Source organism: Sphaeramia orbicularis, chromosome 12, assembly GCF_902148855.1.
Source record: "Sphaeramia orbicularis chromosome 12, fSphaOr1.1, whole genome shotgun sequence".
Classification (NCBI taxonomy): Eukaryota; Metazoa; Chordata; class Actinopteri; order Kurtiformes; family Apogonidae; genus Sphaeramia; species Sphaeramia orbicularis.
This window is the reverse complement of record NC_043968.1, coordinates 6,778,503-6,800,033: the sequence shown is the minus strand read 5'-3', so window position 1 is coordinate 6,800,033 and position 21,531 is coordinate 6,778,503. Positions and strand designations below refer to the sequence as shown.

The 21,531-nt window shown below is 40.0% G+C and overlaps 1 protein-coding gene across 1 annotated transcript in view; it reads right to left on the bottom strand.

Moving 5' to 3' along the window:
• Window positions 1-21,531, bottom strand: part of arrdc1b (arrestin domain containing 1b) — a 99,915-nt gene that overhangs the window by 1,143 nt on the left and 77,241 nt on the right. Inside the window, exons 4-7 of the mRNA XM_030150718.1 lie at window positions 13,196-13,350; window positions 4,630-4,812; window positions 4,170-4,346; window positions 639-1,104 (exon numbers count right to left, since the gene is read on the bottom strand). Coding sequence (XP_030006578.1) covers window positions 639-1,104; window positions 4,170-4,346; window positions 4,630-4,812; window positions 13,196-13,350 — 981 coding nt within the window. The remainder of the gene's footprint in view (window positions 1-638; window positions 1,105-4,169; window positions 4,347-4,629; window positions 4,813-13,195; window positions 13,351-21,531) is intronic.

Below are 21,531 nucleotides of genomic sequence, written 5' to 3'. Positions count from 1 at the left end.
AGAGCAGAATAAAATAGAACAGAATATATCAGAAAAAAATAGATTAGAGCAGAATAGAATAGAATAAAAGATCAGAATAGAATAGAAAAGAATAGAAAAGAATATATTAGAACAGAATAGAATTGAATAGAAGAGATAAGAAAATGAATAGAATAGAATAGAATAGAATAGAATAGAATAAGCATTTGTTTGACCATTTGTTTTCTTTTGCACTGACAGTGGGAGAGTGGAGTGATGTTCTGTTCATGGGGTGGGGGGGGTGGGGGTGCAGACTGTGTCTTTTCTTTCGAAGCTGTGCTGTCCAGATGAATGCTGAATGTTTGAGACCTGGTTCAGTTCAGACCCGGTCCAGTCCAGACCCGGTCCAGTCCAGACCCGGTTCAGTTCAGACCCGGTTCAGCCCAGACCCGGTTCAGCCCAGACCCGGTTCAGTCCAGACCCGGTCCAGTCCAGACCCGGTTCAGTTCAGACCCGGTTCAGCCCAGACCCGGTTCAGCCCAGACCCGGTCCAGTCCAGACCCGGTTCAGTTCAGACCCGGTTCAGTCCAGACCCGGTCCAGTCCAGACCCGGTTCAGTTCAGACCCGGTTCAGTCCAGACCCGGTTCAGTCCAGACCCGGTTGTGTGTGCAGAACTCACCATGAGGATAGTCCCAGCTGCTGTACTCTGGGGGCAGGATGAGGGAGCAGGATGTGGGCACCGGGGTCACGTTCCCCTCGGTGTAGAACGGTATGGTGGCCCCCGTGGACACGCAGAACAGCGGGGCCGAGGCGTCCGGCCGCCGGTGGCTGGGGGGCAGCGCCGCCCCCGGCGCGTGGCTGAAGGCGCTGGGGGACATGGTGACCGGGGGCGGTCCCGACGGATCCTGCTGGGAGTGGCTCTTAGTGGGAATCTCCTCGCTGGCCACGCCTCCCGCACACAGCTCCTCCTCCAGGTCATCCTCTGCAGGCGGGGCGCTGGGGGTCACCCCTGTGGCGCTCAGAGGGACGCCCACGCCCAAGTGGTCCGGACTGGACGGCACGGTCCTGGACGGAGACAAGTTCACAGCGATGTTCCCGATGTAGATGGGCAGAGTGACGACGGCGTCCGGAGACTTTAATGAAACCTGGAACAAAAGAGCATAACAAACAGACCCAGATCTAAAAACATGTGCTGTTCCACGACAGAAGCACCACTGTTAAAGAAGAAAAGAAAGCCTGCACCTGGAAACACTGCAAATGTCCAGCAATGCAGTGTGTGTGTCTGTGTGTGTGTGTTTGTCTGTCTGTGTGTGTGTGCGCGCGTTTGTCTGTGTGTGTGTTTGTGTGTGTCTGTGTGTGTTTGTGTGTCTGTGTGTGTTTGTGTGTGTCTGTGTGTGTGTGTGTCTGTGTGTGCCTGTGTGTGTGTGTGTGTGTGTGTGTCTGTGTGTGTTTGTGTGTGTCTGTGTGTGTGTGTGTCTGTGTGTGCCTGTGTGTGTGTGTGTGTGTGTGTGTGTCTGTGTGTGTGTGTGTTTGTGTGTGTCTGTGTGTGTTTGTGTGTCTGTGTGTGTTTGTGTGTGTCTGTGTGTGTGTGTGTCTGTGTGTGCCTGTGTGTGTGTCTGTGTGTGTGTGTGTGTCAAAATTCATCATGTGTAATATGTGAAATTAGAAGAAGCTTTTTTCACAAATTTCCAAGCTTTCATGGTCTAAATTCACATTTCATGGTAATAATTCATCAAGACTTGTCTAAAATGTTATATACATATAAATGTCAATTTGTGACAGATTTTGTGTTGCTAAAATGAATGTCGATAAATAAAACGTGAATCTAGCATCATAGAATTTTAGTTTTTTAATTTTATATTTATATAGATTTATGGTTTGTGACAAAAATTGGACCAGTGGTCCTGTAGTTTACCGGCCACATTCAAAGCTTTGGGAAATGTATCCAGATGCCATTTATTACCACCCAGTTCTGTGTATTTATTCTATTACAGAAATAGTCCATGTTTTCCTCATATTCCAATCAGATCTGTAAAAAATTCCAATTCCAACTTGATATCATTGATACTGATTTATTGGATCAATCCACTTCCTATCTGTTATAATGGGGACATTTTTCAAAGTGGCACCAAATCCAGAATCAGATCCGGATCAAAATAATTTCACTAACTTTTGTTGACATCATCATACAGAAGCTGTATACCAAGTTTGAAGTCAACTGGAATTGTAGTTTCGGAGAAGAAGACGATTGGAAGTTTTGTAATGGACGCCAGACGACGCTGACGCCACATGACGACAACAGCTTACAGCCTGTCAGCCGGTAAGCTTAAAAACTGCAGGATGCATTATGGAGAACTTTGAACCCAAAGTCTATGAGGGCACAGTCTAAACAAAAACGCATTTAAAAAGTAGTGCCCAGAAATGGGAACAAAAATCATTTTCTAGCCACTTTCCATGGTTCACCTCATGGCCTACCAGTTATTTTCTGTTTTCTTCTTCTGGATTCTTTGGATTCTGGATGAAAGACATTTGAAGGCATAATATTGACCCTGAAACATCTTCTGCCCAATTCCTGACATTCTTTAGAGTAAACAGTTCATCAGATAAGTGAGAATAAAACTGACAGATGTAACAATGACAGTGATCTTTAGCTCTAGTCCTGTGTACTTCTCCCTCCATAGCAGCAGGTGGCGCAATGAGGCAATTTATAAACCAACAAAAATGTTCTGAAATGAAACTGAGCTCATTCAAACAATAAATGGTAAAAGAGCACAGTTTTTTATTGGTAAATAGATTGTGTTTGATCATTTTTGGAAGGATATTATCTCCATAAAACAGCACTTTTTGATTGTCCATCTTTTTTTTCATATAAAATGGTAAAAACTGAAATGATGAAGCTCAACAAAATAATTTGACAAAATGAATCAGACTGTACTTGATAAATGTGGAAACTAAATGTCTGTTTTCATTAGTGTGAGAAGGAAAATACTGTATGTCTGACTCCAGTCACACAGAAAATGTATTTAACATTTACATTAACAAAGAAAGATCCAAACAGCGACCAGCGTCTAACATCATCTACTGATCTAAACTGTTAAATACCTGTTGATCCATTAATTCTATCAATACATGGAAATAATTGGTGTAAAATACAGTTCTTCATCTTTTCACGGTCATCAGATATGACCATATTTGGACGTTCAGAGGCTCTGTAGTTACTGTGGAAACACCATCTTCTACAACATTGATTCACGAGTAAAACCCATGGAGTTGGATCAATGACAGTGGATGGGCACACTTGTTAATAAATAAAATAAACAATAATGAATAAAAACTTTCTGAAATTCTAAATGACATGAAAATATAGACAAAAAAATTAACCAAAATTATGTAAACGAAGAATAAAATGAACAACAAAATGAACAAAAACAACCAAAGTGATCAATAAAATGAACAAAAATGAATAAATCAACAAAATTATAAGTAATATGAACAAAATAAACCACAAATTGATCAAAATTGAAGTAAAAAATAATAAACCCATGGAGTTGGATCAGTGACGGTGGATGGACACACTGGGTTTATATATAATAAATAATAAATAAACAAAATTGAAAAACTTTACAAAAGCCTAAATGGCATGAAAAAAACAAAACATTAACCAAGATTTGGTAAAAAAGAATAAAATAAGCAACAAAATGAACAAAAACAGCCAAAGTGATCAATAAAATGAACAAAAATGAATATAAATCAACAAAATTATAAGTAACATGAACAAAATAAACCACAAATTGAACCAAATTGAAGTAAAAACTAATAAACCCATGGAGTTGGATCAGTGACACACTTGGTTTATGTTCACTTATTGATACCTTTATTGAAAAAGTCACTTTTTCTTCAGTTTTGTCTGTTTCTGATATAATAACCCTCAATTTTAATCTGAGCTTTTATGAACATCTACACAATCAGTGAATTGAATACAGCAAAAAAACACGATTTTCAGTGAAAAAGCGCAATATAAAGAGGATAATATTATAACAAATGGGGACAAATCAGTTAAAAAAGGTTAAGTATAGAGAAGAACACAAAAGTAGAACTGGGTCTTTGTGTTTTTATTGTATTTAAACCTGATTAGCTTAGTTGGCGTTAAATAAATATGAACTCAATTATAAAACTCATGTCATATTTGTTGTACGTGTGGTGTCCTGACCTGAATGAAGTAGTCGATGTCTATGAGGCTGCAGCCAGCCAGCGCCGACTGAGGAAGAGGAGGGACGATGATCTGCTCCCTCCACTCGGCGTGTTTTCCCGCCTTCACGCCGGCGCCTTCCACCTCGGCGATGGTTCGCAGGTCGAACACAGGCCGCTTGGTCTTATAGGTCACTTTCTGATGTGGACAAACACACACGGACATAAAAATATGAACAATACACTCAACTGTAACCTTTCAGAAAGTACAGACGATAAAGCAGCGACTGGAATAAGTGTCCGAGATTAAATCCAGAATCAAACAGCAGTAAAACCAACAGATGAATCAATAAAGTCTTATCTTATCATATAAATATACTTAGTCTCTACAGATGGTTTATAACATCCATAAACTGACTGGAAGTTCTAGTAGAAGTGCTAGCCCCTGTTCTTCTGCCCGTGTGTCCTCCTGTGCTGCGTACCTGGATCAGACTGGCCAGGACACAGCCCGTATCCTTCCCAGACTTGTTGTGAATCTCGGTGGCCAACTTGATGACCTGACCGGGGATGTAACCCCTCAGGTCACTGCGAGCCTTCAGCATCAGGGTCCCGGTCTTCACCAGGAGGTAATTAAACTTCTTAGTGGTCACAGCGTAACTCGAATGCTGCAAAAGACAGAAACATTCAAGTTCAGGAGGTACCATGATCACTTTGCTTTGTTTGTTTGTTTGTTTGTTTGTTTGTTAGCAACTTTAGGGGAAAACTCTTCCACCCATCTTTCCCAAATCTTCCCCACAGATAGGCCTAGGCCCTGGGACCAACCCAGTAAATTTTGGGCCAAGTAGGCCAAAGTTCAAGGTCACAGCAAGGTCACAACATCTACAATTTTCCTATCTGTCATCATTGAGCAATTTTCCAAAATTCATAAAAAATTCAAAACGACTCCGATCAGCCTCCAGTTGGATCCACCTGTAGCTTAGAACAGTCTCTTGTATCTGGAACTAAATTGTCCACATCCACTGTGGAATGTGGACTCTGTGGACATTTACATTTGACATTGAAAATCCCATTTACCACACATTTAAAATTAGAACTCAACTAATATTGATGTGAATTGAATCTAATTGGACAGACACATGACTGGGACCAAGCTTCAACTTTTTCTGCTGTATGGAACAACCTGGAAACTGTTGAATTTAAACAGAAATAGTCGATCCACACATGCACACTGTTCAGGGTGCTTGGTGGAGGTTTGCGTTCTCTGAACACTAGTTTTCTATGAAGTCACCAGAGGTTTCAAAAGTATTCACACTCATTCCTCAGGTCGAAGTTAAGATTCTAGGGTTTAAAAAGAATTCTGTAGAAGTTAAAGTATCAACTCAAGCTTTTTACTCAAGTAAAAGTGTAAAAGTATTGGTTTCAAAACTACTTAAAGTATAAAAGTAAATGTAAGAGGGGAAAAAATGCCATTTGGACAAAAGCTTAGGTGGCGCCACAGGGGAGGGGCCTATTGAGGACTTGCAGCTGACGTCACTGGTCATGTGACTGTTGTTTCCACCTCCATATTGGTAGGCACGCTATCTGGATCCAGAAAGTCACAACTGTTGCTTTATCTGGTGTTTTTCTGTGGACTGGTGTTTGCGTGTTTTGTTATTTGTGAGTATGTCTGCTTGTGATAAAGGCACCACAGATGAGTTTACATGTTCACTAACAACAGTGATGCACACAACTGGGAGGTAAAACCAGTGTTCCCAGCTCCAGCCGGCTCACATCAGCCGTACACCTGCAGGCTCTGGAACTGGTGAACCAGCCCATATGTTAGCTCTAAAACAGTCCATTAACTGTCTGTGTCCTAAAGTTCCTCCCATCTTCTCTTTCACGGCCGCATAATTTGACTTGACCACATGGGGAAGGCTGTCCCATAGTAGTGCTAGGTATAAAGATATAAAAAAAATGATTCTTGAGAGGTCCAGTATTTAATAATAACAGTGAGGCCTGTTTGTTTATAGATGATGTCGTACTGATAAATCTGCTGGAATTATGGAAGAAAATGGTTGAATTGTTGAGTCTGTTTGTATGACTGCACTGCCATGATCATATTGTTGTGTGTAATTCAGTTACTGCATTATGTATTTGTTGTGGTTCGATGCCAAAATTAGGAAAATAGTATTGTTTGATTCTTGAATTAAGTTAGTGATAAAGGTGTAAAAGCACTGAGGGGTTGGATTAAATAAGTTTATACTTCTTCCTACTCCTTTTCGACCATGCAGAATTCAGACTTGTATGAGCTGAAGATAGATTCTATCCATTTAAATGTTTTATTTGGTTTATTTTGTTTAGTTTTATTTTGTTTCCTAGCATGTTCGAAATAAATCAAATCAAATCTAATCAAATAGAAAAGCAGACTGTCACAGATGCGTGGGCAGTATTGTCACCAGCTCCAGCTGAACTCAGCGGTGTCACCTGCCGTAGCTCCGCCCACTTCCATCTGCCTCACCCAGCTGAGGAAACTCAAAGGGACCAGGTAGGTCCACAACCACCCTGTCTGTAGGTGATAGTCCAGGGGAAGTCCTCCTGGTAGGGTTAAAGGGGTCTGCAGCACTGGACCACATGATGACTATTCTTTTTTTCCACGCCGCTAAGCACAACAGGCATGCAGGTTAACTATACTGAGAAGCTACGCTAACGGTGGTAATAACTCTAAACAGAACCAGCGCTGCCCCCAGTGGAACCCAGCAGTCTGTATGCAGAACTGATACTGGTGAAAGAGAAGGAATAAACAGCACACAGGAGTTTAGCAGGTCCATCCTATAACACGCTACGAACTCAGCGTGACTTCCTCCTCCAAGACTGAATGTATGCATACGTCACATGAAACTCATCTATTGCAAACAACCGGAACATATATGGTTACCATGGTAACACTGCTTAAAGCTTTATGTTATTGTAGATCTACACAGAAGAAAGAGAAATATCACCAACAATGGGCACTTGTACGATCCAAGGAAAGCGTGCCTACCAATATGGCGTCGTAAACAGAAAACCGCGTGATCATGTGACGTGTGTGCAAAACCTGAATACTTCTCATTGTCGTGGAGGCATAAACGACAAAGAAATTCATAGAGAATGGATCGGTTATCAGTCAGGCCTTCCTTTATTGTGCACAAGTGAGAAACGGACAAATGAAGCTCCGCCCTCTCTCAGAAGTCAGTTCTGACCTGTCCAGGAAGTCAGTCTAACTCAGACCTGGGCATTGTAAGGCCCAGGGGCCACATGCGGCCCGACAGCAGACCCTAACTGGCCCACATGAGGTCATTGGTAAATTAAAAGTCAATGCAAATATACATCATCATAATAGATGTAACCAATACAACGCCACTGCTTTTATTTTGAAGGATACCGCTTTTTCACACATACTTTCTGTACTTGCATAAGGCTGATGCACTGATTGGTTTGTTGGTCAGTTTCAGCCCATGAAGATGTCCGCTAATGCCAATAAAAAAAAAAAGAAAAAAGAAAGAGTAATTCCAAATGCAGAGTTTTTAACAAGACATGGACTTGCAAGTATTTCTTTTCTGAAGTCAGAGGTAAAGAAAACGAAAAGGAACTGTGATATGCAAACAAACAAAGCTGGATGCATGTATAGTTTTTCATGTATAGTTAATGTGGAGCTGGTTTTGCACATTTTCAAAAGTCTTTTTGTGAATATTCATGAAATAGTTGTATTCTGTGCTCCACATTTTCATTTTATTCTTGTGTTGTTGCATTTACTGTTTTTGTATTATAGTAAAGTATACATATAGGTAGAGAGAAATACTTAGGAGAGCTGCAAGTGTATTGATCCGGCCCTTAACAACTGTCAAAGTTTCTCATGTGGCCCCATCGGAAACTTAATTGCCCACCCCTGGTCTAACTTATAGTAGCCTTCGCGAAGCTTAAACGTGATTGGTTAATATGATGTATGACGGTGTCGCTAAGCAGAAGAAAGAAAATAAGATACAAACAGAAAGAATGCAAGACCTTGGAGTTGTCCTGGGAAGTTTTAGGGAGTTGAGTTCTGCTGTATCTTGTGGTATTGTTAGAGACAAAGTAGCTTAGAAAACATGCAGAACTGAGAAACTGACTGAGAGGAAACATTCCTATGTAGGCCTGTGGTTAGAAAGAGAATGAAAACTGAAGAGCTATCATACGTAGGTGTCTGATAAACTAATAGAAGACTTATGGTCAGTATTAAAATCAGTATTAACATCATCCAATCACAATCAAATCCACTCTGTGTGGATGGTGCCATGTATCTGGATAGGTTTTTTTTATTTGAACGATGACAAACCAGAATGAAATAGTAGTAATGCAGCTTTTTAAAATGTAAGGAGTAGAAAGTACAGAGAATTATCTGAAAATGTAAGAAGTGGAAGTAAGAAGTCAGCTGAAAAATAATTACTTCAGTAAAGTATAAATAACCCAAATGTCTACTTAAGTAAGGTAATGAAGTATTTGTATTTTGTGACTTGACACTTCTGGAAGTTACTGTGTTTCTTCTCATATTTACATCTGATGGGATGTTACGTAACTCAACCAGAACTGACACACCTTCAGCAAAGAAGCAACAGAGATTTACTGCAAACCCTGAATTCAGTCTGAATGAAACCTTCCATCAGTTACCACTCACAGATCTACAGTTACAGTAAAGGATGTTCAAGAAAGCGATACCATTATATTCAGGCCAAACAGACGTGAAACACACACTGTGTGATGTGACCATACAACACATGAGTCAACTATAAGGACTAGGGCTGTATACTGGCAAGAATGTGGCGATACGATACAAATCACAATACCAGGATCACGATACGATATATCACAATATATCACGATACTGTAAACAAGGCCATATTTTTTTGTTTGTTTCTGTTTATAAAAGATTATTTTGTGGAAAAACTTATAGTGCAGCGTTTGGATAAATAAAGTTTTAACAAGCAGCTTTACCAGAACAAAAATCACACAAATAAATCATGTTTAACGGACATTACAGTTTAAGATCTTGCTGAATTTTTTTTTGCACTGAAATTAAGTATCTGAATTTTTTTTGCACTGAAATTAAGTATCTGAATTTTTTGTCTCTGAATTCAACTACGTTCATAAATTTAGAATAAAAAAAATTTAGATGTCAAAAATTCAGATGCAAAAAATTCAGATCACACATCCACGCTGTCCGTCCTCCTGCATCGGCGTCACATGACCAACCTAACGTAACTCGATTGGCTGGCTGTCGGTTTGACTTGAGATAGAATCAATTGCTTATCCTTGGTGTCCCGGATGTGTGATCTGAATTTTTTTATTCTAAATTTATGAACACAGCAAAAACTGAGAGACAAAAAAAATTCAGATACTTAATTTCAGTGCAAAAAAATTCAGTGCTAGAAACTGAGTGGCTTTTACTGTATAATTCAAAATCTGATGAGACAGATTTACTTCCATAGTTTTACTATATCTTTTATTTTTACATATATCCTTGTCCAGTACTTTGGGTATTTTGCGTTGTTGTAAATGTGCTGCAGAAATAAACCTGATCATGACCTTGACCCTGATGGGTGTCAAACTCTATAAACTGATCTCAAGTGGTCAGGCCACTAAAATAATAACATAATAACCTATAAATAATGACTTTCTTTCTCTGTTTTAGTGCAATAACAACATTAAATTAGTGGAGGCATGAGATTGCTGCATTCAGGCTCCTCTTGAATGACATGTAAGGATCCAAACAAACAGCTGATGGACACAGTCGTCCACATACTCATGCACATCTAGAGCTGTCGAGTAGATGAATTAGATTCTGCTCTGCTTTGAAATCAAATCATCTCTGACCGAGACAAAGGTCGATCGAATCAGGAGCTGCATTAGAGTCAGTTTGTCTGTGTTCTGCTTGGAGCTTTAGTAGAGAATGATTTAAGATAAGGTAAGATAAGGTAAGGGAAGGTAAGGGAAGGGAAGATAAGACAAGTTGCACTGACATACGATGAGATAAGATGCAATAAGATGAGATGCGCTAAGATGAGATGAGATGCGATGAGATAAGATAATAATAATGGATTAGATTTCTATAGCACTTTTTTGTTCACCCAAAGCACTTTAAATTATTGCCCCATTCTTCATTCGCTCTCACATTCTCCCTCTGGTGGTGGTAAACTACATCTGTATCCACAGCTGTCCTGGGGCAGACTGACAATCTGCGCCAACAGCCCCTCCGACCACCACCAAACATTCATATGCATTCAGACACCAGTGTGAGTGGCACTGGAGGCAAGGAGGGTGAAGTGTCTTGCCCAAAGACACAACGGACTGACTAGGACAGAGCGGGATTCGAACTGCCAACCCTTCGCTTTCTGGATGACCCGCTCTACCATCTGAGCCATGGCCGCCCAGATGAGATGAGATAAGATGAGATGTGACAAGATAAGACTTGAGAATTGGGAAATGACACAGTTGACAGCAGCAACATTCAAAAACAAAGTGCAGGGAAGACAGAAAACAGAAAATATACACTTGTGAAACATTATATATATATATATATATATATATATACATATATATATATATATAATATATATATACATATACATATATACATATACATATATATACATATATATACATATACATATATATACATATATATACATATACATACATATACATACATATATATATAATATATATATATATATATATATATATATATATATATATATATATATATATATATACAGGGTGGGGAAGCAAAATTTACAATATTTTGAGGCAGGGATTGAAAGAGAGTGTATGCCCAATTAGTTTATTCAAAGTCTTTTGAATTTATTTGCCACAAGAAAATGTCCATAATAGAAAATGTTTTTATTCTATGTGTCCTCCTTCTTTCTCAATAACTGCCTTCACACGCTTCCTGAAACTTGCGCAAGTGTTCCTCAAATATTGGGGTGACAACTTCTCCCATTCTTCTTTAATAGTATCTTCCAGACTTTCTGGTAATAGTTTTGCTCATAGTCATTCTCTTCTTTCCATTATAAACAGTCTTTATGGACACTCCAACTATTTTTAAAATCTCCTTTGGTGTGACGAGTGCATTCAGCAAATCACACACTCTTTGACGTTTGCTTTCCTGATTACTCATATGGGCAAAATTTTCAGAAAAGGTATGGATAATAGTGTTAGGTATGATTATGACATCAAAATATGTTTGGTTTCAAAACAATTGACGTAGTGCCTGCTGAGAAAAAACAACTAAATGTGCATTGTAAATTTTGCTTCCCCACCCTGTATATATATAGACCTGATCAAAATCTTAAGACCAGTTGAAAAATAGCGAGAATTTACCTTTTGCACATTTGGATCTTAATGAGGTTTTAAGTAGAGCTACAATATACAAAAGCAAGAAGGGGGAGTGAGACAAAAAGCACTTTGAAAAAGTAATTTATTGAAAACAACAAGTAAACTGAAATAGGCTGTTTATCAGCTGATCAAAAGTTTAAGACCATCGCTCAAAAAATTACAAAAAACTCTCTAAACCAGAACAAAAAATGTTCTCAGTAGGACTCAGTAATGAGTAGCTCCACCGTTCTTGTTAATCACTTCAAAAGTTCGTTAGGCCATGCTTGATGCCAGTGTTTCCAGGAGGCTGGTGGGAACATTGCTCCACGTGGTGAAGATGGCTTCACCAAGGGCATCAACTGTGTGGAACTGATGGCCATTTTTATAAACTTCCCTTGCCATCCATCCTCAAATGTTCTCTATGGGATTTAAATCAGGGGAACATGCGGGATGGTCCAAAAGAGTGATGTTATTCTCCCTGAAGAAGTCCTTGGTCAAGCGAGCATTGTGACCTGCAGCGTTGTCCTGTTTTTAAACCCAGCTGTTCCCACACAGACCAGGGCCCTCAGTCATGAGGGACGCCCGCTGCAACATCTGCACGTAACCGGCCGCCGTTTGACCACCCTGCACCACCTGAAGCTCCAGTGTTCCACTGAATGAAAAAGCACCCCAGATCATGATGGACCCCCCTCCGCTGTGCCGGGTAGAAAACATCTCAGGTGGGATCTCCTTGTCATGTCAGTAACGTTGGAAGCCATCTGGACCGTCAAGGTTACATATTTTCTCATCAGAGAATAAAACTTTTTTCCACCTTTCAGTGTCCCATGTTTGATGCTCCTGGCAAAGTCTAAACGGGCAGTTTTGTGGCGTTGGAGGAGATGAGGTCTTTGAATTGTTTTTTTGTTTTTGAAACCCTTTTCCCGCAGATGCCGTCTGATGGTTATTGTGCTGCAGTCGGCACCAGTAAGGGCCTTCATTTGGGTGGAGGACCGCCCTGTGTGTTGACGGACAGTCAATCGGATCCTCCGGCTCAGCGCAGGTGTAATTTTTTTGGGTCTACCACTTGACTTTTTTGTTCCATAATGCTCAGGATCTGTCCAAAAATGTAGAATGACTGTCTTACTGCGTCCAACCTCAGCAGCAATGGCACGCTGCCAGAGGCCTCGCTTATGCAGCTGGACGATCCGACCACGTTCAAGAAGAGAAAGCTTCTGAGCTTTAGCTTCAGGAGGGCATGACCGTGTGAATGCCCGACAGAAAATGAGAATTTTGAGCAGATTTTGGCTTTTATAGCCTGTGGTCTTAAACTTTTGATCAGCTGATAAACAGCCTATTTCAGTTTACTTGTTGTTTTCAATAAATGACTTTTTCAAAGTGCTTTTTGTCTCACTCCCCCTTCTTGCTTTTGCATATTGTAGCTCTACTTAAAACCTCATTAAGATCCAAATGTGCAAAAGGTCAATTCTAGCTATTTTTCAACTGGTCTTAAGATTTTGATCAGGTCTGTATGTATATATGTGTGTGTGTGTAAATATATATATATATATATATATATATATATATATATATATATATATAAAAAATCTACTGTTTATAGAAGTATTTGTATAAAAGTCATGAACTGTCTGAGTAGAGACAGAAAACCATAGGAGGATCATAACAGGACCAGAAGAGGACACTCACTTCGATGTCCGGCACCTGGTTGAGGTTGAGCAGGTTGAGAAGGTAAAAGGGCTTCTGGGCTTTGTAGTCCTTCGAGAAGCGAGGCGTGTCGATGGCTGCACGAACACGGTACACGATCTTACCAAAGGGTCCTTCGAAAGAGGTGGGGGCGGCGACTGAGGACGAAAAAGAACAGACATTAGACCAGTTCATGAACAGAGCTGTGCATCGGCAAAAATCTGCAGATACACTACAAATCACAAGGACCACGATACGATATACCACGATACTGTTAAAAAGGCAAATTTTTATCGGTTTTGTTTCTTCTTTAAATGATGATTTCCTGGAAGAACTGAATTACAGCAGAAATCTACACAAATACTAAACACATTTTTATTTGATCCCAACAGGATCTAATGTTCTGTCACCAAATGTTCCTGTGTTCAAACTGAAATTCTGTTTTACAGACATTCCAGTTTCAGATCCAGTTCAAATGTTCAGATTCTATTAGTTCACAACTAACATCAGAACAGGATTTGAGTTCAATCCCAACAAAGGAACCAACATTATTTAATAAAAGAGTGTGAAATAATAATAAATAAAACATAAACAAAAAAAGAAAAACAGAAAAACTAAAATGAACCACCACAATATCTGCATTTGAATAAATACCTAAAAATATCCATACAGTACTTTTTAATATTGATACAGTATTGTGAAATGAAATATCGCGATATATTGCAGAACCAATATTTTCTTACACCCCTATTAATGAATGTATATGGAAATTACTGAGGCTTTGTTTTGGTGTTTTTTCTGCATAGAAATATACTGTCATGGACAAAATGGACCATATTTAGTCTAACATGTGGATGAACCCTCAAAGACCTAAACCATCTACTGATCTAAAATATTTAATAACTTCTGATCCTATCAATACATGTCAATAACTGGTGTAAAAGGCAGTTTGTCATCTTTTCATGGTCATCAGATATGACCTATCTGGATGTTCAGAGGCTCCGTAGTTACCATGGAAACACCATCATCTTCTACAACACTGATTCACCAATAAAACCAAGATGACAGAGGTTGTAGATGATTGTTTTTATTCAATTAATGATGATTTTGTTGAAAAAGTCTCTCTGTTGCACAGTTTTCTCTGTTTCGTTATAATAACCTTTGAACATCTACATGATCAGTGAATTAAATATAGGAAAATACCTGTTTTTGAGTGAAAAATGCAGAGAAATAAAATAATAAATCATGATAAATCACATAGGAAAGTTCAAACGTAGAGAAAAAAAAAAAATCACCACAAAAATAGTTGTAGTTCTATAAGGGTTGAAGTTCAAGAGAAAAAAAAGTTTAGACTGTATTTGAAGTTGAAAAGACCTTAGATATAAAGAACAGAAAGATTATTATTATTAATACACAAAAGGCTGATCAACCCAGATGGAACATTTCTGAGACTGAAATGGTGGAGACGGAACAGCTGGACATGTCCTGGTCCTGTCCCAGTTGGACATGTCCTGGTCCTGGTCTAGAACAGTTGGACATGTCCTGGTGCTGTCCCAGATGGACATGTCCTGGTCCTGTCCCAGTTAGACATGTCCTGGTCCTGGTCTAGAACAGTTGGACATGTCCTGGTCCTGGTCCTGGTCTAGAACAGTTGGACATGTCCTGGTCCTGGTCCTGTCCCAGTTAGACATGTCCTGGTCCTGGTCCTGGTCTAGAACAGTTGGACATGTCCTGGTCCTGGTCCTGTCCCAGTTAGACATGTCCTGGTCCTGGTCCAGAACAGTTGGACATGTCCTGGTCCTGGTCCAGAACAGTAGGACATGTCCTGGTCCTGGTCTAGAACAGTTGGACATGTCCTGGTCCTGGTCCTGTCCCAGTTAGACATGTCCTGGTCCTGGTCCTGGTCTAGAACAGTTGGACATGTCCTGGTCCTGGTCCTGTCCCAGTTAGACATGTCCTGGTCCTGGTCCAGAACAGTTGGACATGTCCTGGTCCTGGTCCAGAACAGTAGGACATGTCCTGGTCCTGGTCTAGAACAGTTGGACATGTCCTGGTCCTGGTCTAGAACAGTTGGACATGTCCTGGTCCTGGTCTAGAACAGTTGGACATGTCCTGGTCCTGGTCCAGAACAGTTGGACATGTCCTGGTCCTGGTCTAGAACAGTTGGACATGTCCTGGTCCTGTCCCAGTTAGACATGTCCTGGTCCTGGTCCAGAACAGTTGGACATGTCCTGGTCCTGGTCCTGGTCTAGAACAGTTGGACATGTCCTGGTCCTGGTCCTGTCCCAGTTAGACATGTCCTGGTCCTGGTCCAGAACAGTTGGACATGTCCTGGTCCTGGTCCTGGTCTAGAACAGTTGGACATGTCCTGGTCCTGGTCCTGGTCTAGAACAGTTGGACATGTCCTGGTCCTGGTCCTGTCCCAGTTAGACATGTCCTGGTCCTGGTCTAGAACAGTTGGACATGTCCTGGTCCTGGTCCTGGTCTAGAACAGTTGGACATGTCCTGGTCCTGGTCCTGGTCTAGAACAGTTGGACATGTCCTGGTCCTGGTACAGAACAGTTGGACATGTCCTGGTCCTGGTCTAGAACAGTTGGACATGTCCTGGTCCTGGTCCAGAACAGTTGGACATGTCCTGGTCCTGGTCTAGAACAGTTGGACATGTCCTGGTCCTGGTCCTGTCCCAGTTAGACATGTCCTGGTCCTGGTCCAGAACAGTTGGACATGTCCTGGTCCTGGTCCTGGTCTAGAACAGTTGGACATGTCCTGGTCCTGGTCCAGAACAGTTGGACATGTCCTGGTCCTGGTCCTGGTCTAGAACAGTTGGACATGTCCTGGTCCTGGTCTAGAACAGTTGGACATGTCCTGGTCCTGGTCCTGTCCCAGTTAGACATGTCCTGGTCCTGGTCCAGAACAGTTGGACATGTCCTGGTCCTGGTCCTGGTCTAGAACAGTTGGACATGTCCTGGTCCTGGTCCTGGTCTAGAACAGTTGGACATGTCCTGGTCCTGGTCCTGTCCCAGTTAGACATGTCCTGGTCCTGGTCTAGAACAGTTGGACATGTCCTGGTCCTGGTCCTGGTCTAGAACAGTTGGACATGTCCTGGTCCTGGTCCTGGTCTAGAACAGTTGGACATGTCCTGGTCCTGGTACAGAACAGTTGGACATGTCCTGGTCCTGGTCTAGAACAGTTGGACATGTCCTGGTCCTGGTCCAGAACAGTTGGACATGTCCTGGTCCTGGTCTAGAACAGTTGGACATGTCCTGGTCCTGGTCCTGTCCCAGTTAGACATGTCCTGGTCCTGGTCCAGAACAGTTGGACATGTCCTGGTCCTGGTCCTGGTCTAGAACAGTTGGACATGTCCTGGTCCTGGTCCAGAACAGTTGGACATGTCCTGGTCCTGGTCCTGGTCTAGAACAGTTGGACATGTCCTGGTCCTGGTCCTGGTCTAGAACAGTTGGACATGTCCTGGTCCATGCAGACGGTTCTCAGAGCTGTCAGATGATATAAGACATCTTCAGAATGATTCCTGCACATCTGAATGGAAAACATTCACAGCGATTGCTTTGTGGGTCAGGAAAAGGACACAAAGAGAAAAAAAAAGAAAAGAAAAGAAAAGAAAAGAAAAAGGACAGAGAGGAGGGAACAGGGAGGGAAAGGCTGCAGGGTAGGAAACTTAAGAGGAGGGAGATAAAAATATCTATTAGGGGCCAAAGAACCAGGACAGAAAAACTGACACAGTGGACGATTTACTGAGTACAAGTACAAATACTGCAGCCACAGGGATACACAGTACTAACAGTATGGAGGTATTACTATAATATATATGTACATTATTACATGGATACACAGTACTTATGGAGGTATTACTACAATATATATGTACATTATTACATCAATACACAGTACTTATGGAGGTATTACTACAATATATATGTACATTATTACATGAATACACAGTACTTATGGAGGTATTACTACAATATATATGTACATTACATGAATACACAGTACTCATGGAGGTATAACTACAATATATATGTACATTATTACATCGATACACAGTATTAACAGTATGGAGGTATTACTATAATATATATGTACATTATTACATGGATACGGAGTACTTATGGAGGTATTACTACAATATATATGTACATTATTACATGGATACACAGTACTTATGGAGGTATTACTACAATATATATGTACATTATTACATGGATACACAGTACTTACAGTATGTAGGTACTACTATAATATATATGTAGATTATTACATGGATACACAGTACTTACAGTATGTAGGTACTACTATAATATATATGTACATTATTACATGGATACACAGTACTTACAGTATGTAGGTACTACTATAATATATATGTACATTATTACATGGATACACAGTACTTACAGTGTGTAGGTATTACTATAATATATATGTACATTATTACATGGATACACAGTACTTACAGTATGTAGGTACTACTATAATATATATGTACATTATTACATGGATACACAGTACTTACAGTATGTAGGTACTACTATAATATATATGTACATTATTACATGGATACACAGTACTTACAGTATGTAGGTATTACTATAATTTATATGTACATTATCACATGGATACACAGTACTTATGCAGGTATTACTACAATATACAGTATGTAGAAAATGTACTGTAGATGTATTAGACTGTCAGATAAATCTCTGTGTGCTGTCATTTGTCATCTTTCTGAAGTAAATTCCATCCATTCATTGGCTTCAAGTTGGAAATTCGGGTGAATCAGTGATGAATACTGTTCTATGTAAACCCTGTCACTACGGGGCTTCTAAATGAGTGAATAAGAGCTACAGAATGTCACTGAAAAGCTGCGGAACTCTACTTCACTTTAGTTTATTAAAGAATATGAGTGGATTACAGTTGGACAAATTGTTGAACCTTTTTGAAACCAGCCGTTGAACCCACAGCTGACGGTCTGGTGCTCAGAGGGTTCAAACAGGACGGTGAGTGTTGTTACTGTTTGTTCTGTCGGATGTTTTTCCTGTTATAAACTTAAACCCATGTCGTAGAAAACACAGGACAGTACTGAGACGCTGGAAGCTGTCACACTGTGTATTTGTCTTTGTATCAGATGACGTTTCAGCCTCAGATTTATTTACCATCAACAATCGCAGCAGGACAAAGACTGCGGTTTGTTATTTAGGCCGTGACCTTCGACAGATCCGATGAAGTGTTTGATGAGGATTAGATAATCTGATGGAGGGGGAGGGGTGAGAAGGAAACCCATCATATTCAAGGAGTCAGACTTAACACATAATAATAAAAATACACTGATTTACAACAGAGATGCAGGAGAAAAAAAATAGCAGCTAACGTTTATTTTCACCTGTACTGATTCTATCTTTTTTATTTCTTATTCGATCAATTATTTGTTCAGCTGATAAAATGTAAAGAGTGCAAAAGTGTTTCAAACCCCCAGAAGACAAATGAATGATGTTCTGTTTATTGTCTTCCAGGATTATCTCTGGACCTGCTGCGGTAGTCCTGCCACTTCCATGCCCTCATCATCATCACTCACTTATCCTCAACTGCCTCCATGTGTCTCCCCCTACTCCCCCCTTCTCCCCCTCTCCCTCAGTCTCTTTCTCTATCGCTCTCTCTTTTTCTCTGTCTTTACTCTCTCTCTTTAACCCCAACTGGTCCAGGCAGACGTCCATCCTCCTCAGTCTGGCTCTGCTCCAGGTTTCTGCTGTTACAGGGAAGTTTTTCCTTCCACTGTCACCAGTCACAAGTGTTCGCTCCAGGAGGATTCTGTTGGGTTTCTGTAAATTGGCTTAGAGTCTGGTTTGGACCAACTCTATATGTAAAGTGTCACTAAAGTGTCAACTTTTTTGTGATCTGGCGCTATATAAATAAAATTTGATTGATTGAGTGATTTGATTGGTTTTCCCCTGTAAGTCACTTTGGAAAAAAGCGTCTGCCAAATGCAGAAACATAAACATAAACATAAACATCTTATCAACTGTCTCAAAATAGACAGATAGAGAGAGAGAGAGAGAGAGGAGAAAGAGATAGATAGATAGATAGATAGATAGATAGATAGATAGATAGATAGATAGATAGATAGATAGATAGATAGATAGATAGAGAACGATAGAACGATAGAGAGAGAACGATAGAACGATAGAACGATAGAGAGAAAGAGAGAGAAAGATTGAACGATAGATAGAACGATAGATTGATAGAATGATAGATAGAAAGATGGAACGATAGAACGATAGATAGAACGATAGATAGATAGAACGATAGATAGAACGATAGATAGAACGATAGATAGATAGATAGATAGATAGATAGATAGATAGATAGATAGATAGATAGATAGATAGATAGATAGATAGAGAACGATAGAACGATAGATAGAGAGAGAGAACGGTAGAACGATAGAACGAGAGAGAGAGAGAGAACGATAGAACGATAGATAGAATGATAGATTGATAGAACAATAGATAGAACGATAGATTGATAGAACGATAGAACGATAGAAAGAGAGAACGATAGAACGATAGATAGAACGATAGATTGATAGAATGATAGATAGAAAGATGGAACGATAGAACAATAGAACGATAGATAGAATGATAGAACAATAGAACGATAGATAGAACGATAGATAGAACGATAGAACGATAGATCGATAGATAGATAGATAGATAGATAGATAGATAGATAGATAGATAGAGAACGATAGAACGATAGATAGAGAGAGAGAACGATAGAACGATAGATAGAATGATAGATTGATAGAACAATAGATAGAACGATAGAACGATAGAACGATAGATAGAACGATAGATAGAGAGAGAGAACGATAGAATGATAGATAGAATGATAGATTGATAGAACGATAGATAGAACGATAGAACGATAGAACGATAGATAGAACGATAGATAGAACGATAGATAGAACGATAGATAGAACGATAGATAGATAGATAGATAGATAGATAGATAGATAGATAGATAGATAGATAGATAGATAGATAGATAGATAGATAGATAGACAGATACTTTATTGATCCTTTGCAGGACATCCTTAAATCGCCGTCAGTTTATTTGTTAAGTTTTATCTGGAAATAAGTTGGAGCTACCAACAAAAAGTGGAGAAACTTTTCTGCAGCATGAGTTTCCTCTGCTGCATACCAGAACATAAAACCCGCTGTGGTTCTTTTCTGTGGCTGAACACAGCGGTGATGAATGTGTTTCCTAAATAAAAGGCGAGCCGCTCCGTCAGCCTCCTCATTCAGATGTTAATGTCAGCGCGGCCGGCGGCGGCGGCGACTGTCAATACAAATTAAGCAGGAGGCCCGGTGTTGTCGTCCGGCAGGAGGAACATCACAACGTCCCCTAGAGACGCGTTGGACAGATGCTCCCAGCTGCTGGAAGTGGACAAAGAGCGTCCACATTCCACTTTGAACAGTTATTTATACGTGTAGAATCTGCTGCTTTAGGATTCTGGCTTCATTAACCCACAAAGACCCACTGATGCTTTCCCCACATGAACTTCTCTCTGTATTTAACCTTTCTTAAGTGATTTATCACCAATTATTCTAATATTATCCTCTGTATTTAGCATTTTTAAGTGTAAATCATGTATTTTCCTGTATTTAATTGACAAATCATGTAAGTGTTCACAAAAGCTCAGGTTGAAGTTGTGGGTTATTATATCAGAGAAAACTGAAGAAAAAATGACTTTTTCAGCAAAATCTCTCATTAACTGAACATAACCCCCGTGTGTCCATCCACTGTCATTGATCCAACTCCATGGGTTTGACTGGGGAATTAATGTTGTAGAAGATGATGGTGTTTCCATGGTAACTACGGAGCCTCTGAATGTCCAAATGGGTCATATCTGATGACCGTGAAAAGATGAAGAACTGTATTTTACACCAGTTATTTACATGGATTGATAGTATTAGTGGATCAACAGTATTAAACAGTTTAGATCAGTAGGTGGATTTGGCTGATGGTGGATGTTTGGGTCTTTACGGGTTAAACAGTCGTCTTAACAGCATGTTACGCAGAATATCATTTTGACTGATCTCAGAGGTTGTTGGACACATTTTTACAAACAAATGACTCTTAAAGGACTGGATATCCTTCCTACAACCATTTAAATACATGTAGACAAGTGCATATAGTTCATTTTATTCTTTAAATGTCAATTATTTACACTACAAATGTGTGTGTGTCTTGGGCATCACACAAAATCCCTACAGAGCTGACTGCTGCAGTTTGTCATACTTTTGTATTTTTGATCAAGG